The sequence below is a fragment of the Periophthalmus magnuspinnatus genome, chromosome 3, assembly GCF_009829125.3.
Source record: "Periophthalmus magnuspinnatus isolate fPerMag1 chromosome 3, fPerMag1.2.pri, whole genome shotgun sequence".
Taxonomy (NCBI): domain Eukaryota; kingdom Metazoa; phylum Chordata; class Actinopteri; order Gobiiformes; family Gobiidae; genus Periophthalmus; species Periophthalmus magnuspinnatus.
The window spans coordinates 12710300-12736747 of NC_047128.1; the positions used below are offsets into that span (position 1 = coordinate 12710300).

Here is a 26448-nt window from a genome sequence, read left to right on the forward strand (position 1 = left end):
TTGTACAAGGCTATGTTTTGTACTTTGAAGAATGCTGCTACGTGTTTCACCAAGTAATATGCTTTTATGTGGCTTCTTAACTTGTATAACTTTTTACTACCCCTTCTGTATACAATGTAAATGTTGTCTTTTATGGTGCATTTTACACCTTGCCTGCGGACAACAGTTGGGAAGTAGCTATATAGCTAATACTGGCACATTTACATACATGTTTATGTTAATACATGTTTATTAATGGGCATGTCCCCATTCAAATATTAATACATAAAATGGCCCTTTGATTATTCTAATCAGATATTGTGTGGTATTGTCATTTAAACAATCTTGTCCAGAGATCTGATGAATGCTAGGAAAGACACTTTTGTATGATGTAATCTACAGTGTACAAACCTTTTTTGAGTCATTATTGTACAGAACCAGACCAAGTGACTCAATGTTGAAGTTGAATTTGAGTGTCTCTACAGATCCCTCTTCCTCCTCAGGACTGGAGACACAGGGTTTTTCACCATTTTCTGAACACAAATTAAATTACACATGAAAGAAAAAGCAGTTACTTTAGAGTGCTGAAAGCTGAAAAACATTTAAGTTAGAGTTGGCTATACACAACTGCAGTATTGACTTTTAAAGGTCCTATATGATGTGCTATTGACTCTTGTGAGCTTTTAGCCATTTATAATGTTGTTACCTCCACAAAAAACAACCCTGGAGTTGTGTAAATCCTACATTATTAAGCTGTCTGCATCTCAAAAGCTCAAAATGCTCTGTTCCACCTTGTCATAAGGTAGTTTTCAAATTAGCAGCTACCTTTTGTTCTGTAGAGATAAAGTACTCAAGAGCTGAAATTATTCAAATGATTCTAGTGAAGGTGTATGGAGTTTAAAAACACAGAGGAGCACTTCCTGTATAACCACATGACATCACAAGGTGGAAAATATGCAAACCACAACCCCATTATTCCTCACTTACTTTATTCATTCTGAGTATTATTCACCGTGATGAGTTTATAAGCATTTTTCACAACTTTCAGAGAACAGAGTGGAGTTTGTTGTCACATTAATGCTAACAACAACTAGCAACTATGGTAAGTGTGCACTTCCTGATTCTCGGATAATAAAAAGCTTTATAATTAGATGCAGACAGAACACTGACAATTTATTTTGACTTCAAGACCTGCTTAAACAATATATCTGTACTAAGGTGAGACAAATTTTGCTCAGATACATCCATTAGATACAGGCCCTTTTGAGTGCTGCTGTTTTAGTTCTGGTTCAGTGTTGGTTCCAGCGTATCTTAAATGCTGACTGCCTGTGTGTAATTGCAGTATCAGACCTGTAGATGGGGCTCTGAGCTGGATGGCGCTCTCTTGTTTGGGGACAGAGCTCTCCATGTGGCTGGCCTCTCCCAAGTTTTCTGTCAGAATCCTCAGCAGCACTTTGAGGTCAGACTGGCTCAACTCCACCTAAAACAGACAGCTCATTTAAAAAGGCTTGTATAAAGGACATATCATTTCTATTTAACACTATTCCTGGAGGGAGCTAGAGTACACAAGCTAGTATGTGACCTAACAGAACTAATGACTGAAGTCTACATAACAATACAGTCTCCTGAACCAACTGTACCTTTGGAGGTGGACATGCAGGCTGAATGAAAGTAAAATGAAATGTGACATTTATTATTTAAATATAACCCCTGTATGATTCTCGTTAGGGATATAATACAATTTAAATATCACGATATGATCATTGCATTCAATTAAGTTTGAAATGGCAAGCAATGCTACTTTTTGTCTAAAGTGGGATTTTAGCTTTCTCTTATTACATCTGAAGTAGTTAAGATAACTCAATATGTACCTTCATGGGTTTCATGTCTCCCTCGATCTCCACGGCAGCCATCTTGGTGTTCCAGGCTGGAGCCAGGTTCCTCCTGATCTTCAGCTGAAGATTCACCGCCTCCAACAGCTCCACATTGAGCCCCTCAGACTGCAGACCCACACTGGCCCTAAAACACCACAGGCATTTCAGGTGATATTTTAGAATGATTCTCTGCGCATGCGAAGGGAATCATTCAGTGCTTTCAGCAATGCCCTCTGGTGGTCATCTGAGATTCATAGAATCACATCTGTAACAAATTTTCTCTTGTGCTCAGGCCTAACCTGGAGAGCTTGAGTTGTGAAAGCTGCACATCCATGTTGTCTATAACAGCAGGTAGTGGGCAGCCCTCCACCTGCTGCAGGGAAAAGCTGTTGCCAACTGTGATGAGGCCCAGGTCCATCACCAGTGCATCATGGGAATTGGAATCCTGGGGGATGATGATGAGCGGAGCCTTCAGCCTGATGTCCATGGAGAGACGGAAACTCTTCTCAGCAAAGTCCCTCACACTGGAGGCGGCCTTCTCTGCAGCTTGCACTGTGGCCTGGCTCAGAGCCTCTTTAGCCATCTGGAAGTTATTGGTGAAGTTCTGAAAAAACAATGAAAACAGTTTAGAGTTTAACGTTTGGATGCATCACATGAATTCAGTTCAAACGCTGCACAGGGAAGCAACAGTGGTCACTTCACTTCAGGACTGACAGGTTTAAATAGGGCTGGGAATCACAGCGCTCCTCACGATTTGATACGATACATGGCCTACAATATCATAATATGGAGTTCCATCCAATAATGGATACACTGTACATGATACTCAGTATTTCTTTGTTAAAACACTACGCAAAGTTAATATGAAATACACCCATTTTAATGATCAGAACAGTGAATATGTCGAGTACACTGCACAAACTAGTTTCCTTTCTCTAAACAAGCAACAAAATTATAGCTCACGATATTGATACTACATCACCAAATTTAGTGCCATGATATATTGATTTTGATATTTTGGCACATCCTATCCTTTTGTGCCCACAACTGGACTAAATAACCTTTACAATGCATGCAAATTTGTATTTTATTAAAATAACCAGATGTTATAAAATGTTTGAGGGCCAATTCTCATTTGCAAACATGACCTGACCTGATGAGGTTACATGCACTGCAGTTGTACATTTGAATCATATATTATACACTCACCAGCAGAGACATGATGAACTTGTGCAGATAGACCACTTGGACACAGCCCACATTGAGTTTCACTTTTCCGTCGCTTTTGGAGGTGTCTGCGTAATTTGCTCCTTCTGTGGCGTTTGGAGTCAGGGACATGGAGAAACTGAACACCTCGTCCCCCACTATAGAGATCGCCTGTGGAAAAGGAATAAGACAAAAACAATACAAAACCCGTAACATATGGTGAACCTACTATAAGGTGTCCTAACTGTAGACCATTCAGTTTATTGAATCTGACCTTCTTATGAATGCACTTTGGGTCTACGTTTAACACAATGAAGTCTTTGAGTCGAGCTGAGATGTGCGTCTGAGGCCCCTGCACCAGCATGGAGCCGTTTATACCTGTGAAGAAAATAGTAAATATTTAGAAGAACAGTATTACACAGAATGATCCTAGACAAAGTTTCATTAAATGACATTGCTCATTCACTCCTGAGTCACACCGTGAGGAGTAAATGTCATTTCTATGCCCAAGGTCACATCTGCCTTGGGGCATTCTGGTTCCATACATACTCACAGAGCACCATCGATCACAAATGTATGATCACACAGGTGTTTGACAAAGGATTTACCCCTTAACATTCTGGTTATAAAATAATGTAATCTCATAATTAATCAAAAATGATCTTTGAAATAAAATACAACACAATTCCCACAAGTCGAGACAAGATTGGGTTCTTTTGACAAGATTTTTACTATCAATGTAGAACTGCTTTTTTAGAACTACAACTTGTAAACACATGGGAAATACATTTCACAAGATTATTTTCCACATATGAGCACAATTTTGTGGCATGAAATTTTTCCTGATCCATAATAGAAATATATTTGAGCAAAGCTGTGGACGAATATGAGTAAAGCATGACTTAGTCCAAACCTTGGATCTTGATGTCAGCCATGCTGCTTTTCTGGTCACAAACCAAAACGTTAAAAGCTCCGAGTGTCGCCATCAACTTCAGGTCAATCACATTATCGACAGGAGACACCAGGGCGGCTAAAGAGAAATACACACATTTAATACATGTGCTATAAAACCACAGCAAACCTCGTGGTAAGCACTGTAGAACCATCACATTCAATATAAGGCTATATGTTCATATTTTAAGAAAAAAATGTAGAAAACACTGTTTTCCAACATGCCACTTTTAATGAATGTTAAAGAATGTTCCAATGGGATCACAACATTCTCTAAGCCAATAATATTTAATACAGATGGGGCAGCTAAAATGAATATTGTTAAAATGCAGATTTCTGTTGTAATACAGTGAGTTCTTGGGTCTAGTCACTATATAGAGTGTCTATGTAGCACTCTTCTTTTACCACTGAAACACTACTGATTAGGCCTTGGACCTTATTTCATATAGCACAAATTCTCTACACTATTTTAAGATTTGTATTAAAAAAAAACAAAACAAAACATATTGACTGGTGTTGTACTGACTGGACTTGGTGGATATAGTCTTATCTTCAGCTTTGATCCTTGTCTCTCTCGTGGCAGAAGGTGAAGTCCTTGGTGCCATCACTGCAGACAGGAAGTTAATGGAGGAGAGCAGAGCCTCAGTGTGAAGAACCAGGTCCAGGGACGTGAACATCACCTACAAAAGGAGAAAGAATAATGTTTTTATAATTAAATATTAAGCTTGTATGACACTGTATCCCATTTCTTTCAAGTACATTTAGTTTTACTCCAGTACATATACACGTATATATTATAAAAGCAGCTTTTTCAGGCTGTAACCAGGATGATGGTGCGCTGTTAGCATGCTAGTTGTGATTGAGCCTAGGCCACCATTGATTTGGAGACTACAATCACAGAGCAGCATTGTGATTAGGCAGGGCAAAAGGTGAAGTGCCCAACATGAGCTAAAACAAATATGGAGACGGTGACATACTTTACGCCTATTTTGGCAAAAATACAAATTTAATTTTGAAAAATGTGTAGAAGGTCAGAGCTTTGTGCATTTGTGGACAGGGAAGATATATGTGCTTTTCTCTCAACTTGTTTGGGTTGTTCTGCTGTTGTGATGCGTCGACCAATTTCATTTAAATATTTGTCATGACGTTCTGCCCTTTCACTTTCTGTGAATGATATGTACAGCACTGAATGGAGTTCTACTGTAGATATTATCAGCTTGGTATAAGCCCGTTTATATGTATAAGTGTTAAAATTAAAGATACAATACTGTTTTACTCACATTGATCATTTGCTCTGTGTTCTTGAAGACTGTGGAAAAGTTTGGCCCATTGCGATCAGCCTGAAAAAAAGGTTTATAAAGCAATGTTTTTGTTATAGTTAAATAGATTATTATTTTGTATTAGACCAATTACACTACCTTAAAATATTGAACTTTGAGTAGTTCTGCCCCAGTCTCCACTGATGATCTGATGAGACACAGGTCCTCTCCATTTGCATCTAACAGAAAGATACATTAAAGGTGCAATATGTAACTTTTTGTGGGAGGGTCCACCACCTGCTTTTCTCCATAGAGTTACAGCAGTTGCTATGTATAGCATATGATAATCTATATATATGAGTATAGACACAGTGTGATAATCATATTGATTGATTGACTATGAAGATGAGGGTATACTTTAAGAGCTGGGACCACTGTTCAGACTTGGTTTGGTCCTGGTTTCGGCCCTAATGTAGATTTGGTCTAATCTTTTTCTAGTCTTGATTGAATTCTGGTTTAGTTCTAGGTTTAGTCCCAGTTCAGTCCCAAATTTGGCTTGGCAAGTCAAATCTGTGGAGGGGCAAGCCTGCTCATAGTAAGAATGGATGATGTATGTGTTTTTTGCAGGAAAAGAACACTTACAATTGTTAATATGCAAGATAGATCAAATTAATGCCATATTGTGAAACATTTCAGGCAAAAGATAACATCACCAAAGTTACATAGGGCACCTTTAATAAAACTCAGAAAATGACTTGGAAAATAGCTGTAATGACAGATGCACAAACCTACTGTCTTGTACCTTTGAATTCGAGGCAGTTCACGGTGATTTCTCTGATATAAACTGTGGCACATGTGTCGTATTTTCTGACTTTGGTGTCGATGCCGAGCTGAGCCGCATGAAGCACCAAGAACGGGGTTTCCACGAGATTTTTGGGCTTTTTAAGAGTCAACTTCATCTGGTCAACATGAATGAAAAAATACATGAATATGAGATAAGAAGTAAAACAGTGAAATACTCTTCACATTATTATTTCAAGTCAGTTTGGGAATTTGGCCACTATAGTATAAACCTTAGGGCTGTAAGATTATTTGCAGTTTAAAGTCCCACATTTAGCAAAATCTCTGCCACTATGAGGTCTTACCTTGCGTTGACACAATCACCACATAATAAGTGAAACTATACTGTGACTAAACCTGGACTAAACCAGAACTAAATCTGGACTACAACAGGACCAATCTGTGTGTCAGATGCCCTTCCAGTATTACATGTACTAGTTCATATTTAGTTTTTTACTCAAATTGCAAAACTGGATGTGTTTAAGATATATATTATGGAATTAAAAAGATGCATTTCAATTCAAAACAATTAACTAATTTAGGGAAATATAATGTCAGTATTCAATACCACATATACAGTTGAAACCAGAAGTTTACATACACTATATAAAAAGACACAGACAATTTTTCATTACCGGTACTTTCTTCAAAGTCCGAAGTTTAAATCCAGTAAGACTGGTATGCATTTAAACAATCTGGGAAAACCCAGATTATGATGTCATGTCTTTGGAAACCTCTGGTAGGTTTATTAACAACATTTGAGTTCATCAGAGACACACCTGTGGGTGTATTTGAAGGCACACCTGAACCACACTGCTTCTTTGTGTAACCTCATGGCAAAGCCAAAAACAGTTATAGTATAAACACCATGAGAATGTCCAGCCATCATACCGCTCAGGAAGAAAACAGATTCTGTGTCCCAGAGATGAATGTGCTTTGGTCTGAAATGTGCATATCAACCCAAGAACAAAAACAAAAGACCTTGCGCAGATGCTGCTGAAGCTGGTAAGAATGTGTCATTATCCACAGTGAAATGAGTACTGTACCGACATGGGCTGAATGGCCACTCTGCCAGGAAGAAGCCATTACTCCAAAAGAAACATGAAAAAGCCAGATTACAGTTTGCAAATACACACAAAGACCTTAATTTTTTGAGATGTATCCTGTGGTTTGACAAAACAAAAATGTAAGTGTGTGGAGGGAAAAGGGGGAGGCTTGCAAGCCTGAGAACACCATCTCAACTGTGAAATATGGGGGTGATAGTATCATGCTGTGGGGTTGTTTTGCTGCAGGAGGAACTGGTGCACTTCATAAAATAGATGACATCATGAGGAAAGAACATTATCTGGAAATACTGAAGCAACACCTTTAGACATCAGCCAGGAAGTTAGTGTGTATTGTGTTGTGTGAGTGTGTATGGATTATATTGCTTACATTTCATATTGTATTTCTCACCTGCTCAAGGACTACAGATGGAAACTAGCTTCAGCTATAATCTGGTGTAAAGCATCTTTAATGTTTTTGCACATTGTCCCTGTCAAATAAACTAATAAAGAAAGAAAGCAAGGAAGTTTGGGTGTAATGGGTCTTCCAAATGTACAATGACCTGAAGCATGCTGGCAAACAGGTTACAAAGTGGCTTAAGGATACCAAAGTCAGTATTTTGGGGTGGCCATCACAAAGCCCTGATCTCAATCCTATTGAAAATGTATGGGCAGACCTGAAAAGGCATGTGCGACCAAGGCAGCCAACAAATTTGGCTGTTACACCAGTGTCTGTCGGAAGGAATGGGCCAAAATTCCTAAAACTATTGTGAAAAGCTTGTGGAAGGATATCCAAAACATTTGACCCAAGTCAGACAGTTTAAAGGCCATGGTACCAAATCCTAATGAAATGTATGTAAATATCTCACTTTGAAAAAAGTCATGAAAAAATTTCTAAAAAATCCTTCTCTCGGTTTTCTGGTGTTCAGCAAATAGAAATAATTTGGGTAATCCTAACTGACCTAAAACAGGAAAATTTTAGTCTAATTTCATGTCAGACAGTGAAAAGCATATGTGTCTTTTTATATAGTGTATGTAAACTTCTGGTTTCAACTGTATATTCAAAAAATTATTAAAGGTGCCCTAGGTAACTTTTCTGATGGAAGGTCACCATGGAGATGTTTGATAGTATGGCATTAAATTTGTCTCTTACATTTATTTAGGTCAAAACTGTGTAAAGGTGACCCTGCTCTGCATGTTTTCCATCATCAGAAAAGTTACATAGCGCAGCTTTATTTTTAATAATGAATGGGTTACCTCTTTAATCTCAAACTTGAGCAGGATGTTGATGGCTTTCTCCAGTTCAGCCTGTTGCACTGCAGTGAGTTCAGGAGACCAGGGGACAGACACCTCCTGCTGCTGCTCCGGGACATCTGATTCTTTGTCTGAGAAACAGATACAACTCAATTAAATGAGACTATATGTATACTTTTGATGAATCTACAAAAAAGTCAGAAATAGAAAATGAGCAGTGGCAGTGGGTCAGCCGTACCCTGAGTGAGATGCCTCTGCACTTTGCTGCCTTCACCAATGTTGTGCACCAGGATCTTCATGAGCAGGCTTAGGTCCTCCTCCCCCAAACTCATCTGAGAAGCAAAAACATGAGCATCATTAGAGAACTACGTGGGAGGAGCTGGTCAATGACCTGAAAAGAGCTGGGACCACTGTTTCCAAGGTTACTGTTAGTAATACACTAAAACGTCATGGTTTAAAATCATGCACGGCACGGAAGGTTCCCCTCCTTAAAGCAGCACGTCCAGGCCCGTCTTAAGTTTGTCAATGACCATTTGGATGATCCAGAGGAGTCATGGGAGAAAGTCATGTGGTCAGATGAGACCAAAATAGAACTTTTTGGTCTTAATTTCACTTGCCGTGTTTGGAGGAAGAAAAATGATGAGTACCCTCGAAAGAACACCATCACTACCACCTCCATGCTACCACCCCCATGTGAAGCATGAGGGTGGTAGCATATTGCAAGATTTTCGGGCACAACCTCTTTCCCTCAGTTAGAGCATTGAAGATGGGCCATGGCTGGGTCTTCCAACATGACAATGACCCAAAGCACACAGCCAGGATAACCAAGGAGTGGCTCCATAAGAAGCATATCATATCAAGGTTCTGGAGTGGCTTAGCCAGTCTCCAGACCTAAACCCAATAGAAAATCTTTGGAGGGAGCTCAAACTCAATGTTTCTCAGCGATAGCCCAGAAATCTGACTGGTCTAGAGAAGATCTGTGTGGAGGAGTGGGCCAAAATCCCTCCTGCAGTGTGTGCAAACCTGGTGAACAACTACAGGAAACGTTTGACCTCTGTAACTGCAAACAAAGGCTACTGTACCAAATATTAACATTGACTTATTTGCAGCAGTAACACAAATCAATTATTTAAAAAATTATACAATGTGATTTCCAGATTTTTTTTAGATTATGTCTCTCATAGTGGACATGCACCTAAGATGAAAATTTTAGACCCCTCCATGATTTCTAAGTGGGAGAACTTGCAAAATCACAGGGTGTTCAAATACGTATTTGCCTCACTGTACATACATATATACATCCATGCATATATACATTATATATTATATACATTACACAATTACATATCCTCATTGAGTCTTACATTGAGTGAGTGCAGGACTCCTTCAACCTGGATACCTGGGATCTTGCTGAACCAGGAGGCGCAGAGGTTTCTGGTGACCAGCAGCTCAAAACTGATCGGCTGAAGCATCTGCAGATCAGGAACCGTCTGTTTTTGAGTTAATCTGTAAATACGCGTTATACTATTAGTTATGGCCACAGAGAACTTTCGGAAAGGTTGGCATTCTTACTCTAGCAAAGTCAAAATACGTACACATGCACTATTTATTATCACCATCTGTATTACTGAGCAGATAAAGGGGTTATACAGAATATAAATGCTTTTAGGACAATACAATCAAATAAAAGTCTGTAGTTTGCCCAGAAAAAAATCTTCTAAAATGTATTAAATTCTCTCTCCACTGTGTGACCAATTTGATCAATTTTCAAATTGGTCAAATTGAAAATGGCTTCTGGATGTCTTGATCGGATCGCAAAAACAGTCCAGATGACCACTGTTGAAATTTTCTCTACATCACACCTCTGATACCATGAGAGACACATGCCTACAGGGGCAGGGTTTGAAGTACAAGCTCTTCCTCATTGGGCAAAACCCCATCCTCCCACTTTCTCACCACTTTTGTCCTGTAGGATTGTAAATGTGGTCAGAGTTTAGTGTTTACTCCCATTTTAATACCTGGAGAGTTTGAGTTGGCTGAGCTTGACCTCCATCTTCTCCACCACTGCAGGCAGCTCCACCCCCTCCACCTGCTGTAGGGAGAAGCTATTGCCTACAGTAATGAGACCCAAGTCCATCACCAGTGCATCATGGGAATTGGAGTCCTGGGGGATGATGATGAGCGGCGCCTTCAGCCTGATGTCCATGGAGAGACGGAAACTCTTCTGAGCAAAGTCCCTCACACTGGAGGCGGCCTTCTCTGCAGCTTGCACTGTGGCCTGGCTCAGAGCCTCTTTCGCCGTCTGGAAGTTGTCTATAAACATCTATAAACAGCAAAGATTTATCGATGAGAACCAAAACTAAACAATCCACCAGTTACAAACCCAATGGTGGACACCTTTAGTGTTATCAGCTTCATCTGTGTTTCATAAAGCCTGCTTAAGTTGTTCAAGTAGAAGAAAGTTTTAAAGGTGCACAATGGTAGAGTGTATGCCACTTGCTTGACTCCATGGAGATGTTATTGCTTTGCCTGGAATGTTTCACAGTATAGCATTAAACATTCATCTCCACTGAGATAAGCATTACAAATATGGAACTTGGCTTCAAATTCGCTGCTATAACTGCCAGGCTCGATTGGCTTCTTCCGGCTGGAGCTGAAAGCTATGAGTGGTCCCTTAGTCCACTTCTATATGAAATCTATGAGAGGTGAGTCGGCTTGATAGTCAAGGTATTTATGAGCAATTAATGAACCGGCATTGAAATAACTGCAATATAGAAAAAGTTTAATGCTGTGCTGTGTAACATTCTAAGCTAATCAATAACCAGTCCATGAACACAAGCAGGCGGCAGTGCCCATTACCAACAAAGTTACATAGTGCAACTTTTAATTAAACGCAGGTCATTCTACATTTTAGATAAAAAATAAAATAAAATAAAAAAACTAAAACAAAAACATTTTTACTGTATTTCATATTTGCATAAAGAGTTGTTTGCTAGTTTTTAAACAAATTGTCAAGATACGAGATACAAAATGCTCATGTTTCCACACATTTCAAGATACTAATATGGATAAACAAGTTAAGTAACATGTTAATAAATATCACTAAGTAAGTATGAAATAGAAACGGGAAAATTAGGCTCATGAAACACAGATGTTCACATCTCAGTTGTAGTAACAGGTGTACACAGGCAGGGGGCACTGTGATGATGGAGGTAAACTGATGAAGAGCACAGCACTGATGGACAGGAGTGGTTTTATATATTATATTATAAATTATAAACATTATCTGCATTATATCATTAAGTTTGTTTTGTTTCTGCACAGGCAAAAGGTGGATGTCATGGGTCAGTGCTTGAGAAGCCGTTGCCAAAATGCACCTTCACATTCAGGTTGTTTAAGCAAGACTGGCTCTGTAGAACTAGCAACTCTTTTTTTTTCTGTGATCAGATCCATCTTGGGGCACTTTTTCCAGCTGAATATTCGGGAATCTCCTTCTGCCCTAATTTTATCTTCATCCCTACCTACCGTCAGTAGGGACTCATAGAACTGTAGTTATATTCTTAACTCTCCTTTTCTCACCTGTAGCTTAGTGTAAATGCGGTGCAGAGGCCACAATAATTAGCATTACCAAAGCATTAAAAGTAATGAGAGAAGCTCAGACCACCCTCGGAGCACTGCGGAGGTGCCGCAGGCCTTTTTCCTTGATAAATGGATAGTTATGGTGGCATAATGGAGCAGCAGCTTGCCTCAAACCCCCTCTGAGGCCAGGACTCCCCTGAAAAAGAGATTCCAAATCTCTATTTCAGGTGAGGTCAAATAAAGGTAAATAAATAAAAGTAAATAAATAAAGGTAATTCATTAAATAAATAATAAAATAAAATAAATAAAAAAATAATAAATAAATCCTAAAACTGTGACCACTACAGCACAAAAGTGCCTCTTCATGTGAGTGACTCACAAGCAGCAGTGTCAGTGGCTCTGAGTGCAGTCTGAGCGAGGCACTGATTACTTTAGTGCGACTCAAAGAAAAACACATAGAGATATAATTAGGAGGAAAGAGATTCTCGTGCATTTGATTTGACCGGACTAGTGATGCAGTGTTGTACAAAGAGTCCATTAATGGACTATTTTGGTACATTGAAACAGGCATTATGTGCAGTAAAGCCTTGTACAATGCAGTAAAATGCTGTAAAATGCTGAACAGTGCTGTAAAGGGGCAGAGTTCTGTGCAGATGGGAGCTGCATGCTGTACCTCGTCAGCAGACCCACACTCAACGCTAAAAGAAGCCTGAAAGAACAGAAGAGAGCGAGCGGACAGAGGATAAGAGCATGCAGGAAAACAACACATAAACTCAAAGCAATACAACGTTTGTGTTACAGCAGTGTACTGTAAAAATGATACACAAATATTATTATCAGAACAATTTGCTATTGCCAAGTTCCCCTCTGCATATCAAATGATGCTGATAGGTTTGTTCAGAGCTGAGGTTCAAATATTAATTTCAATGACAAACTACTGTAGGAAAATGACTTGATTTTTTTCATGTAATAAAGTAACATTTGTTTTGCCCCAGTATAGATATACTGTAAAAGCATCTCTTAGCCTCAAAAAGAGACCGCTGTGTACTGTCTGCATCTAGTTGGGTCTTTTCATTATCCATGAACCACGAAGTAAAGGTGGTGCACTGTTAGCATGCTATAATAATAATCCCCTACACCTGTAATTCGCTTTACACCACCACAAATCATTCACACACACACACCACTTTCATACTAAGCAAGCAGGAATCAATCCTCTGACCTTTGGGTGTGGGGACCACTGCTCTAACCACTGAGCCACTGTCGCCCAAGTTGTTGTTGCTAGTTATATCATTACTATGACAACAAAACCCAGCTTTGGCCTCTGAAAAGTTGAGAATCGGGCTCAAAACCTTATCACAGTGAATAATTAGAATGGTCAGAATGTATAAGGTAACCACTGCAAACCATTTAAAATGAACTAGTTCTGTTTTTAACTGTTTTTGTGGAGTGATTATCTCCCGAAAGGCAGTTCAAGCCTAAATTATGCATTATATATGTCCTTTATGATAACACGGTAACTAAACTTACAACATTTTATATTCTATAAGTGCAAGGCACTGCACCTCACTAAATAAACTTAGTGTTATTGGTAATTTAAGTAGACAGAAATGTAAAACATACATAACAGATTTGGTTATGACAAACAACACAGATTTGAAATAAATATGCAAATAATATTGAATAGAAACAGCAGTATTTAAATGTTAGATCTTTACAGAGTGTATAGATTATGTGTGTGTATGTGTATGAGTCTGACCAGCATGGACATGAGGAACTTGTGCAGGTAGATGATCTGGATGCAGCCCAAACGTAAAGTCACTTTGCCATCCACTTTGTTGATGTCGCTGTAGCCTTCGCCCTTCGTCGCTTCAGGAAACAGGGATAGCTTAAAACTAAACACCTCTTCTCCCATTATAGACACCGCCTAAACAGAAACAAAAGAAAACTTGAAAAAATATATAAATAAGTAAATACATTATATATTGTTCAATATTATAGTGATTTCACAGTGCCATTAAAAAAAAAAAAAAAAAGATTTGGTTTTCGGAGATCTAAATAATGTAGTTCTAAAAAGAGACTGCAGGACAAACCAGTGGATAAAATTGACTTAAAGCTACCATCCGTACATTTATTAGATTTTTTTCAACCAGTAGATGGCACACTGTCAGACGTAAATAATGTAGAATAAATAGCATCTACATCTGGGAATACAACAGGGGGCAGGTTGATCAATGTAATTTCAGATGGTAGCTTTAAATTTAGCACTTGATTCAGCATGTGTGCACAAAAACAAGATGACTATAAATGAAGGAGGTTCACTTTGAATTACAGAGGGATATGTGAGTAAAGTTCTCACCTTTCTGTGGATGGTGTCTGGGCTGACGTCTGTGACCACAATGTCTCTGAGACGAGCAAACACTTCAGTCTGTTTTGCCTGCACCAGGACTGAAGCGTGTATACCTGGAACACACAAAAAGATACCATTATCGGTCTTTATCAGATTGTAGAATATGATGATACTCCCAAGAGACAGATTTCCCCATTGATTAGATTGTGCCTTTGCCGTGAAATATCTAAAAGTTAAATTCACAAATATTGAACCTGACTATTAGACCCCAGAACTCACAGTGTCATAACAAAAAAACATTTTAACAATAATGATTTAACTGTCCCCACCTGTATTAAATATTATTGGCCCATAGAATGCTGTGATGCCATCTGAAACCCAGCAATATTTTACTTTCCAGCCTCCTCAATTACATGTGCCTTGTTTCCAAGGAGATAAGTGTAACGTGATACTGTGGAGCATTCCAGGCAAAAAAATTTCATTTACTTTAATCTAGTTCTAATCCAGTTCTTTAGCCGTGTGCATAATATACTGGATGTAGAGCTAACAGAATAACCCCAAATCAAATTAAAGCATTCTGAATGCCAGTATTGTTCTATTTCATCCCTATGGCCCGCCAGAGGCCACGCACAGGCATCCATAGAACCATTGTTACAATAACTCAATCTAATTGCAAAGTGTGCAATTATTTAGCAAAATGTAATATATTCAGAAACAAAACCCTGCAGTGTTTCACCTTGTACTCTGATGTCGGCGATGCTCTTGCGGTCATCACACACCTCCACATGGAAACAGCCCAACATTGCAAATACCTTAAACCTGAAGATATCTGCATCTTTGGCACTTTTGGACACTGTATAAAACCAAAGACAGGTCAATGCTTATATTTATGTCAACAATGTCACTTGCAGAGCAGTTCAGTTTGGAGAAATACATCTGACTTTTTGAAGGAAATGATGGACAGATAGATTGAAACATCGACTTGTTTATGTTCCTGAACTTAAGATTGAATCAATAATGCCACCCAGCTCTATTTGAAACCTCATTCATGCTCACCAGTCTTGCCCTGTGTAGTCTTCTCCACCTGCTTTTTGGCGTCTCGTTCTGATGACGCTCGGAGTTTCGAGGGGATGGCGCTTTGCATGAAGTTCACTGTGGACAGAAGAGCTTTGGTGTGGAGCAGGAAGTCCAGAGCAGAGAACTCCACCTGGAATAAGGAGGGAAAGATATCAACAAAACATCACAACATGCATCATCTGTGGAGGAAAAGTGTCAGTGAATAACATCAGTTAGGGATGTTCTGATATGGAATTTTTGAGATGACATCAAAATCTGATATTTTGTCTTTGATTTCTGTGGCTGGTGTGACCCATATTTGCCAATACCAATATTGAAGTTCACAGATTAACTTTTTGCTTTTGTAAAAATAATTTTAAAAATGTATTTATCTATGACATAAATCATTTCTTTCATAATTGTGATAACATACCACCATATTTGAGCCTAATTGTTCTCATGTTTCCTCATGAGTCTGAATGACAAATGGCAAACAGAAAAATGTTGGTGCCAAATATCAGTTAATTTTCCAATATCAGACCAATGCAGATATCCTGAACCCTCTGATAACACCGATACAGATTATATTGTCCATCCATAGTAACTGTTATCTTTTCTATGTAGTACAATTCTCATAGAATATATCTCACCTTTAGAGTTTGTTCTGTGTTTGCAAACTGTGTCTGGAAGCTGGGGCCGCAGGGGTCGGCCTAGAACATAAAGACAACAAGATCTTTAAAGGCTCTTTACTAGCCAGAAGGTTCTCATCTCATAAAATACCAATTAAAATGCATAGTGAACATTATTCATTCATTTTTGCATTTACAAAACACTGTACAGTGCAAAAAGACATTTTACTGAACTAATATAAAAGTTTATAAGCACATTTGCAAGATATGTGGCCCAAAATGGCACCTGCTTACCCTGGTGTACTCCACTTTGAGCAGGTTGCACCCATGTTGTTCTGATGACCTCATGAGGTGAAGAGGTTTTGTGCCAGCTAGTTTAGTAGAGGGAGGAATGGAAGAAATACACAAGTAGGTCAAATCACCAGGCTCAGAAATCATTACCCATGCATTCTTAATTTAAAGGTGCACTATGTGACTTTTCTTCCACTTGCTTGTCTCCATTGAGAGGGTATTGATTTTGAGTAGGATGTTCCACTGTATGGCTCTTACTCAATTACAAGTGTTTTAATTGCTCAAAAATACATTTAAAATCATGAAGCCTTACTGTGAGCAATCTTGCCTCTCTATAGATCTGACCAGTAAATTTGTCTTGTGATGTGACTTGCTTGTCTCCATGGGTACTGATAAATCTAATGCCATCCTGTAGGGCAATCTAAGCAACTTAGAACATCTCCATGGAGACAAGCAGGCGGCAGATCCTCCTCCAGAAAACTTACATGATGCACCTTAACCTCTTAACCCTTCAGACATCTGTTCCCACTATATTGTTATTCACAGTATCCACAGTTACCTGGCACATCGCAGTAGTCCAGCATGACTTTGTTTAAATACGCTATGGTGCTGAGGTCGTAGCTACGTTTTCGTCCCTCTGCTCCAAGTTGACAGACGCTCAGTAACAAGATGGTCTTCTCCTGATCGGCCTGCTGAGTGAGCTCCAATAATACCTGGATACATCAAAAATAATATTATGTTGGGTTTTACAGATAAATATAAAAAATAATACTTGATAAATGAAAAATAAAAACCTCTTTGACTTCGAATTTGAACTGTACTTCTGTGAGCTCCTCTGAGACGTGCTGATGCTCCTCGTCCTGAGACTTTTCATTGATGTCCTCCTCTGAGTCTGTCACAAAAACACATAGGAGTGAAGCAGGTTAAAAACAATAGCTGCAACCTGTCATAACAATGGTAATCTAAATGCTGAAATAGCCAGAATAGGTTTAAGGAAAAATGGAACACTCCACATATATTTTTTTGAAAAGGTCACAACATTAGAATCAGTGCAGGGCAGCAATTTTTAATCCCATAAAATCAAATGCTTTATGTGTTGCACACAAAACAATATATTTGGCCTTTTTGGCTCAAAAATGGCTCTTTACCATTCAGTCCTAAATATTTTGTTCAATAAACCAATTGCATTGCATTGTACTGTTTTGACTTTCACTTAAATATCCTATATTATGCTATGTTATTATAGTTCTTCACCAAAAACATACTTGGAGTTGTGTTTTGTTTCATTTACACATGTTTTTCACATGTGTACCCTGCATATTTAGGCTGAACACTTCCCTCAAACTGAAACCCTCTGTTTCCCCTTGTGATGTCATCTGGTAATAAAGGAAGTGCTCCACTGTGTTTTTAAACTCCATATCCTGTTCAATTTCTCCTTAATGCAATTATCTAATCAACCAATCACATGGCAGTTGCTTCAATGCATTTAGGGGTGTGGTCCTGGTCAAGACAATCTCCTGAACTCCAAACTGAATGTCAGAATGGGAAAGAAAGGTGATTTAAACAATTTTGAACGTGGCATGGTTGTTGGTCTGAGTATTTCACAATCTGCTCAGTTACTTTCATTTTCATGCACAACCATTTCTAGGCTTTACAAAGAATGGTGTGAAAAGGGAAAAACACCCAGTATGCAGCAGTCCTGTGGGCGAAAATGCCTTGTTGATGCTAGAGGTCAGAGGAGAATGGGCCGAGTGATTCAAGCTGATAGAAGAGCAACGTTGACTGAAATAACCACTCGTTACAACCGAGGAATGCAGCAAAGCATTTGTGAAGCCACAACACGCACAACCTTGAGGCGGATGGGCTACAACAGCAGAAGACCCCACCGGGTACCACTCATCTCCACTACAAATAGGAAAAAGAGGCTACTATTTGCACAAGCTCACCAAAATTGGACAGTTGAAGACTGGAAAAATGTTGCCTGGTCTGATGAATCTCGATTTCTGTTGAGACATTCAAAAGGTAGAGTCAGAATTTGGCGTAAACAGAATGAGAACATGGATCCATCATGCCTTGTTACCACTGTGCAGGCTGGTGGTGGTGTAATGGTGTGGGGGATGTTTTCTTGGCACACTTTAGGTCCCTTAGTGCCAATTGGGCATCGTTTAAATGCCACGGGCTACCTGAACATTGTTTCTGACCATGTCCATCCCTTCATGACCACCATGTACCCATCCTCTGATGGCTACTTCCAGCAGGATAATGCACCATGTCATAAAGCTCGAATCATTTCAAATTGGTTTCTTGAACATGACAATGAGTTCACTGTACTACAATGGCCCCCACAGTAACCAGATCTCAACCCAATAGAGCATCTTTGGGATGTGGTGGAACGGGAGCTTCGTGCCCTGGATGTGCATCCCACAAATCTCCATCAACTGCAAGATGCTCCTATCAATATGGGCCAACATTTCTAAAGAATGAATCAGCACCTTGTTGAATCAATGCCACGTAGAATTAAGGCAGTTCTGAAGGCAAAAGGGGGTCAAACACTGTATTAGTATGGTCTTCCTAATAATCCTTCAGGTGAGTGTACCTTCACTACAATCATATGGATAATTTCAGCTCTGGAATTGTCTCTACTGAACAAAAGGTAAAAAGTAGATATTACTCAAACATGTGTAAGTGAAACAAAACACAAAAACATTATCATAAATTCAGTACTTTTAAATGATGTACAAATATAAACACTGTGAAACGAGTAGAAGCTCAACCTGTTTCTATGGCTGGGAGAAGGGCACTCTGAAGATTCAGTGCTCTGGGTCTGGACTCGGCCAAAGACAGGACCTGGATAACAATCAAATAATAATGAAAAAACTCAATATAGTTAATGCAAGCTTGCCATTATTATGTGTGTATTTAAATATAACAGTGATAATGTTTTACCTTGTCAGTGGGCGTGGAGGCAGCAGAGCCCATGTTTGGCAGGGGGATGCTGTCCACAAGGTCAAACAGACTCTGGATCTTTTGGTCTGAAATCTTCACATGGAGCAGAGGCAGTTCTCCTGAAACCTTAAACCTGAAATTATTAAAATATCGTTCATAATTCATACACCATCCAGGCTCCAAAAGTTTCATTTTGAAAATGTAGAAGGAACTGAATAGTCCTGCAGTATTAATGGGGAAGAAGAGAATAGGCCTGACATTATAACACATTTTCAAGTATGATATATTACATTGGTTGAGCGGTCAGATCCACTGATCCATAGGTTGGCGGTGCAATTCTAGCTCACACAGATGAATACTGTCGTTGTGTCCTTGGGCAAGACACTTAACCCACCTTGCCCTCAGTGTCTGCGTACACTGGTGTATGAATGTGTGTGTGAATGGGTGAGTGGTTCCTTTTTGTAAAGTGTTTTGAGTGCTTTGAAGGTGGAAAAGCGCTATAGGAAAATGTGACCATTTACCATAATACTGAGACTAATTTATGTCACTGACACGATAAATCTAAATTACGATGATTCAAAATAAACTATTCTAAATGTATATTGTTAAAAAAGCACAAAGAATGGGTATTACCTTCAACAGCCTTGCACTGGATTGGCTCTTTGGTTGCTATGATATTTGCAGTTTCACATTCAAAATAATTGCACTCGGCTCCAAATTCACCCCTACAACTGCTAGCCTCGATGAGCTTCATTTGACTGCAGCTAAACACTATGGATGACGTCACACTCACTTAGTCCACTCCTTTATTCTATGGTTTGCACATGTCTGCAAGTGTCTAAATGTTTAAGTGTTTCTGTGTTTATTTGGTTAATTTAATTTAGTACAGACTGACCGGACTTCCTCACCTCACTACTTTTGTTATATTTTCTGTTTAATGTGTTTATTATGTAAAAGTAACCAATACCTGAGTTATAAAAAATATAGATAAAAACTGTAAAACATATGTGTCGTGTGTACTTGGCCATGCGGGCGTCGTTGTCCACCATGCTTTTGGCCAGCTGTAGACTGAAGTCCATGGGCTGCAGAATGTGCTGCACTGAGGAGCTCTGCTGACGCGCCGCCCTCCACGCCTCACCTGACACACAAGAAAATATATGTACATGATATTTAGTACAATGTTCCAAGCTTTTATCTGCCTAATATTTTTGACAACAAACTAAAGTCCAGCCACAACCAAATTTCAAACCGAGCTGCTATTTGAAATTTGGTTTTCAAACAGCACCCCTGGGATCTGGACGTATAAGCAATAGTGCAATTGTTCCAACAGGTATCCGTTCAAATTCCACCCCTGCAGCCAGGTGTTTGCAATCAGAAACACCTGGCTATAATCAGGGCAGTCTTGAGTAATGCCACCAACTACTGGAAATTGCAGAGGCCACTGAAGGCAGCACACACAGGTTTAGGTGTTTTTGACCAGAAAGCTACAAATTTACACAGTTTGCACTAAAGTTGCTAAAATGACTAGGACCAGGCATTATGCTTAAACATGACGGGAGAATCCTACTGCTAATAAAACAAAAGTGATAAGTACAGTTCAATAAAAGAGCTCCAAACCAGACCATAATACACCCTGAGGTCCCAGATTTGTTTGGGGGACAAATCTTGGACTTCATTTAGAAAAGAGTGCCTCAAAACCTGAGTTTCTACCTGAGTTTGTACAGACAAAGCGCAAATTTCATGTACGTGAGAAAATATTGGGATTTATAAAACCCTCTGTAGCACTCCCTCATGGACTTTCCTCTCAGAGTGTCCTGCTCTAGAGTTTGTGTTGAGATGCACAATGTTCCACGTCAAGTTTGTTTTTATAAATACCAGCTTTGACGCAGGGAGCAATCTTGTTTTGTGTGTACAGAGGATTTATAATTCAGGCTCCGGGTCTGTATAAAATGATTCACATAATTTTAATATAAAAACAAAACACTGGGTTGAAAAAAATATATGTATAAATTATGTATACATTTTGTACGAAGATTTTGTGTGTTATAACTGAAAAAAGATGGCACTTAAAATAATTAATTGACTGAACTTGAAAAAAAAAATAAAATAAACATCAGCTTAACAGAATAATAAAAGTGCCCGTTAATAAAGAATAGTACAGACTGACCGGATTTGCTGTAGAGCACTTGCACTTTGCGCAGCTGGACACCGAACCTCTCGTAGGCTCTGTCCATGATCTCCTCCAGAGAAGAGGAGGGGGAGGGGCTGAGCACACTCTGGTCCACACTGTTCAACTGCACACAGTCAAAAAGAGAACAAGAAAAAAGACGTGTGAATCATGCCGACTATAATATTAACTGGATTATATCATCCAATAATAATAAAGCACTGGACATATGCTTTTACAGACACTCAAAGATGTTTCAGGGCATTTATACATTAAATCACAAAAAACGTAAAGTTCCACAGTATGCATCTATCCCTACAATACCAGTGCCACCAAGTCATGTTACAGGTCAGATCTGTGAGAAGTGAACTCCCTCACAAGAATGTATATTTTTCCAAGGTAGTGCAACTTTAATATTTAATAGTTTTGTAAGATTTCCTGAGATGGACATGGAATTATGTTAGGCTATCTACATCACATTCATACAATGGGAAGAAGGGAGAAGTGTATTGCCCAAGAACACAAAAATTGAATAGATTGTCCAAATTGTATTGTATTGCCTGATCTCGTCTTGTCTCCAAAGCTGAGCAGGGCTGGGCCTTGTTAGGACTTAGATGGGAGACTACTGCGAAAAGCAGGTGCCACAGTGGGGTACCAGTGGCAAAAACCTTAGGAAAGACACTTCACCAACATATAAGGGGAAGATGGTGCAGACTGCCAGCCTTGCTTCCGCCAGTCTGTCCCAGGGCAACTGCAGCTACAATAGTATCTTGCCACCAACAAGAGTGGAATTAATGAATAATGCACTGTAAAGCTATTTGTGTATCTTGAAAGGTGCTATATAAATCCAATGGTTACTTAAAATTATTAATTCCTTGACACTAACTTTTAAGCTTCCAAAGTCCACGATGATGAGGTCCGATGTGTTGCTGTAGAAACCTGATTTTGGCAGCAGTAAATAGGACGGCTTTAGGTCGATCTTCAGGTCAAAAACTTTCCTGGTTTCGATGATGTGAGATAAACCTGCACGCGAGAAATACAATGATGACCATGAAGTTGTCTTAATAAATTATTTCTACGTTCCCAAAAGTTACACAGACCTGATGCAGTTTTCTCTTTGATTTCCTCCAGTTTGGACAAAGTGGCAGAAGTCAGAACCTCCAGATCCACTCCTTTTCCAGTCTTGAAGAAGTCCACCAAACTGTTTACTGTCAGCTGTAGGAGAAGAAATAAATAGAATAATTTAAAGAGTACACATTAGGCCTTCTGGTGTTTAATGGCCATCATGGCTATCATTTTTAATTTAACTTATTTAACTCTTTTAAATGTGTTTATTGTGTTCAGTCTGCTGTAGCCACAAGTATGGCTCAACTTTAATATATTCCTATGTTTGATCATTTCACTGAAACCTTCATTCTTAGAAAAAGAAGCAAAAACCATAATGGTATTTGACCTTCATTATCAAAGTGTTTTACGAATGTTAGACTTCACTCAGCTCTGCTGTTTATTATGTTTTTTAACAGTTTAAATACATCATTTTCAGAGACGTAGAGCAAGTATGTATTAGTAAAACAGATTATATTCCAAGATTAAATACAAACAAATCTCAAAACTTTTATTTGTCCAAAGTACGGTTACAATGGAAATGCCAAAGTATGTGGGCATGTGCATTTAGAAAAACTGTGCAAAATCGGGTAAGGTTCTGAATGTGGTAATGACAGTGGTTTAATCCCACAATGTTGACTAAACTTTCAAGTAAATGGGACTGGCTGCAGATATCTAAACCAAATTTCCACTTTACGAACAATAAAGTTTAATCTTATCTTAAATATGCAAAGCTGATAAATTATGCATAGAGGCAAATTAAAGTTGCCCAAATCTCACCGCATCATAGATGATTTCCACAGGTTGGGAGTGGACTCTGAGCAGCTGGTCGGCTGTGCTCTCCTCTGGGTTAATCTCAAACGCCACATTAAGCAGAGAGGAGCTGGAGTCACCCATAGAGGTGATGAGGGAAGGTATTGCCCCCTGTTGTTGTAAACCTGTCACATACCAGTGCTGAAGAGCTGCCTCCAACCTGACAACAAACAGGACAATTAAGTTTTTAAAGATTATTTATTTACAGTATGCATGACAATAATGACACATAAAAAGGGTAAATTACAATTTTTTTGTTACTATTAGCAACAAAAACTAGAAGCAAAAGAAATCTCTATGAATACAATCTGGTAATAAATAACCAAAACACAAGGAGATATGATCTTGCCGGTCTCAGAGCATGAAGCCCAAGTCATTTTTTGGCCAAACTGAGTTTTCAGTCTCATTCGACTCCACAGACCATGCTGCATGTGTAGGTGTCATTGGCTCTGTCATTGGAGTTTTACAGCCAAAAAAACACAAACTGCCGTAGTTATCTTATTGACATTGGTATTTTTTTTTTGTATTTTTTCAAAAAAACATGAAAAAGGACTTGAGAAATTCTGCTATGAGGCTATTATTTGTAAGTATGGGTTTTTGTCAGTTTTACCTGATGGCCTGGGCGCCTGGTCTCTGGGAGATCTTGGTGCTCAGGTCGATGATCTGGACTTTGAGGATTTCGGGAATTTCAGGCTTTTCTCTGATGGTCACTGAGGTACGCAGCAGCTGGAAACGCACCACGACAGCCACATACTGCAGATAAACAAAGATACGTTAAGATTCATTAAAAGGACTGTCCATTTTTTCATATAATTAAGCAAATTTTATATTGCAAAAGCAGCTCTTGAGGTCAAAATGAGACCATTGTGTGCTATATGTATCTAATTATAGGATTTTTATAATCCATGAACCAGGAAGTATGTACTTTGCATGCTAGTTGTTGCTAGCATTACTGTGAAAACAAAACTCCGCTATGGTCTCGGAAAGCTGTTGTTTAGACTCACTGCTGTAAATAATTAGGATGCTCTGAATGCATAATGTAAATGAGGAATAACTTTGGACCACTGTCACTGGACCATCCATTTAAAATTAACTACTTCTGTTTTGAAGAAAGTAAAAATCAGGCACGGTGCCTTTAAACATATGTGTAAAGGACAGCAGGGGGCGTACCTCTTTGGGCAGAGCCAGGTTGTGGGAGCTGCCACTGTATCCAATGGCTGTGTAGAGTTTATGCTTCTCTTCAGCGGTCATGATGTCATCCAAACCAGACACTAAAATGGTTTAATTAATTGATGACGTTTATTTTCAACATGATAGAACAAATAATATAGAGAAAAAACAATACAAAATTCAGACTATAATAGAGGAAGAAAGAAACATTTTGTGTTTATGTCACATGGCTTCAAGTTTTATTAGGTGCACTATATAACTTTTCTGGTAAAGGACCTGCCACCTACTTGTCTCCATGGAGATGTTGTTGCTTTGCCTGGAATGTTCCATAGTATGGCATTAAATTTATCTATTTCTCTGTAGACAAGCAGGTAACACTACCAGGCCATGTTACAAGAGCAATAAAAACAAAATAGATCAATTCTGTACTGTGGAACATTCCAGGCAAAGTAATAACATCTCCATGGAGACAAGCAGGTGGCAGACCCTCCATCAGTTACACAGTGCACCTTTCTTATGGCATATAATGCAAAGTTAAAGCTCTACATGTCTTGAGCTGATTTGGAAACCTAGTAATGAATCACACATAGACAAGAGCACGCAAACTCTAGAATCAAACCAGGGACCTTGTTGTGAGGCAGGAGTGCTAACCACTCTGCCACTGCACCACCAACACTTACCCTCAGTCTCTTTGCTTTCCTCCTGCTCCTGTTCGTCTTTTTTAGCCTTTTTCCCAAACCATCCTCCAAACCAGCCCTGTTTCTGCCCTGCAGACTTCTTCGCCACCAACTTCTGTCCTGAGCGGATCACCTGCACAACAAAAAGATGAGTTAAACATCTCTCCAGTAAGAATTTTGTATTGTCTCAGTTTTAAAAATTACCTCCATTTTAGCTTGTTGACGAATTAAAGTTATGTTGAAGACATCCAAGACTTTTTCCAAATCCTGTTGGAAAAAAAGGGTCAGATGGAGCAGAGGATTTAGAGGAAAGTCAGAGGATGCAGAGGAGATGGTCAGATGGAGCAGAGGATGTAGAGGAGAGTCAGAGGATGCAGAGGAGATGGTCAGATGGAGCAGAGGATGTAGAGGAGAGGGTCAGATGGTGTAGAGGATTTAGAGGAGGGTCAGAGGATGCAGAGGAGATGGTCAGATGGAGCTGAGGATGCAGAGGAGAGGGTCAGATAGGGTCAGACCTGTATATTTTGCTCGATTTCTTGGCTGGTCTTGCTGGTGTTCAGGAGCTTGGTCTTGTATGCATTCCTGTAGGCTTTCAGAGTCTCGCGGTGCTGCTTGATACTGTACCATGACCACATTTTACTGCAGCGTCTGACGTGGACCTCCATGATGCTGTTAAAGGCATATTTCCACCTGAAAGAGCAAAGTCAAAGATGTAACTCCCGTCCTCTTACATCCCTACTCCCCACATGAGGGCATTGCTGAAAGGACTGACAACTACCTTTGTGCATGTGAGTATTAAAGGTCCTATGTTACGCAAAATTGACTCTTGTGAGCTTTAAGCCATGTTAGAATATTGTTACCTCATCAAAAAAATTCCTGGATTTGTGTTTTCTTTCGTTCACACCTTGTGATGTCATGAAGTGGTAGTTTTCAAGTTAACAGCTACCTCTTAGCTTTAGTTCTGTTGAGATTGGTAATTCCAGGGCTGAAATCATCCAGATGATTCCAGTGAAGGTGTATGGAGTTTAAAAACACAGTGGAGCACTTCTTGTAATGCCACAGACATCACAAAGTGGAACAGATTGTTTTCTGTTTGAGGGACGAACTCAGCCTAAATATGCAGGGTTTGTATGTTAAACAAAACACAGGTATGTTAAACAAACTCCAGGTATGTTTGTGATGAGGAAACAACATTACAACATAGATCAGAAAATAGTGTAATGTGGTTCTTTAATACGCACACGCTGTCCCTCAGATAGT

At 39.2% G+C, this 26448-nt stretch overlaps 1 protein-coding gene across 1 annotated transcript in view; it reads right to left on the reverse strand.

Moving 5' to 3' along the window:
* The window catches only part of vps13c (vacuolar protein sorting 13 homolog C), an 81263-nt gene that overhangs the window by 40452 nt on the left and 14363 nt on the right, over positions 1-26448 (reverse strand). Inside the window, exons 13-47 of the mRNA XM_055232097.1 lie at positions 25704-25878; positions 25393-25455; positions 25192-25321; positions 24512-24612; positions 23952-24094; positions 23309-23501; positions 22525-22639; positions 22311-22447; positions 21425-21551; positions 20278-20395; positions 19258-19390; positions 19086-19158; positions 17106-17203; positions 16871-17024; positions 16315-16391; positions 16042-16101; positions 15392-15542; positions 15072-15188; positions 14345-14448; positions 13745-13912; positions 10425-10729; positions 9771-9912; positions 8645-8738; positions 8410-8537; positions 6072-6228; positions 5429-5508; positions 5291-5350; positions 4537-4690; positions 3973-4089; positions 3334-3437; positions 3063-3230; positions 2153-2457; positions 1851-1998; positions 1330-1459; positions 391-512 (exon numbers count right to left, since the gene is read on the reverse strand). Coding sequence (XP_055088072.1) covers positions 391-512; positions 1330-1459; positions 1851-1998; positions 2153-2457; positions 3063-3230; positions 3334-3437; positions 3973-4089; positions 4537-4690; positions 5291-5350; positions 5429-5508; positions 6072-6228; positions 8410-8537; positions 8645-8738; positions 9771-9912; positions 10425-10729; positions 13745-13912; positions 14345-14448; positions 15072-15188; positions 15392-15542; positions 16042-16101; positions 16315-16391; positions 16871-17024; positions 17106-17203; positions 19086-19158; positions 19258-19390; positions 20278-20395; positions 21425-21551; positions 22311-22447; positions 22525-22639; positions 23309-23501; positions 23952-24094; positions 24512-24612; positions 25192-25321; positions 25393-25455; positions 25704-25878 — 4651 coding nt within the window. The remainder of the gene's footprint in view (positions 1-390; positions 513-1329; positions 1460-1850; positions 1999-2152; positions 2458-3062; positions 3231-3333; positions 3438-3972; positions 4090-4536; positions 4691-5290; positions 5351-5428; positions 5509-6071; positions 6229-8409; positions 8538-8644; positions 8739-9770; positions 9913-10424; positions 10730-13744; positions 13913-14344; positions 14449-15071; positions 15189-15391; positions 15543-16041; positions 16102-16314; positions 16392-16870; positions 17025-17105; positions 17204-19085; positions 19159-19257; positions 19391-20277; positions 20396-21424; positions 21552-22310; positions 22448-22524; positions 22640-23308; positions 23502-23951; positions 24095-24511; positions 24613-25191; positions 25322-25392; positions 25456-25703; positions 25879-26448) is intronic.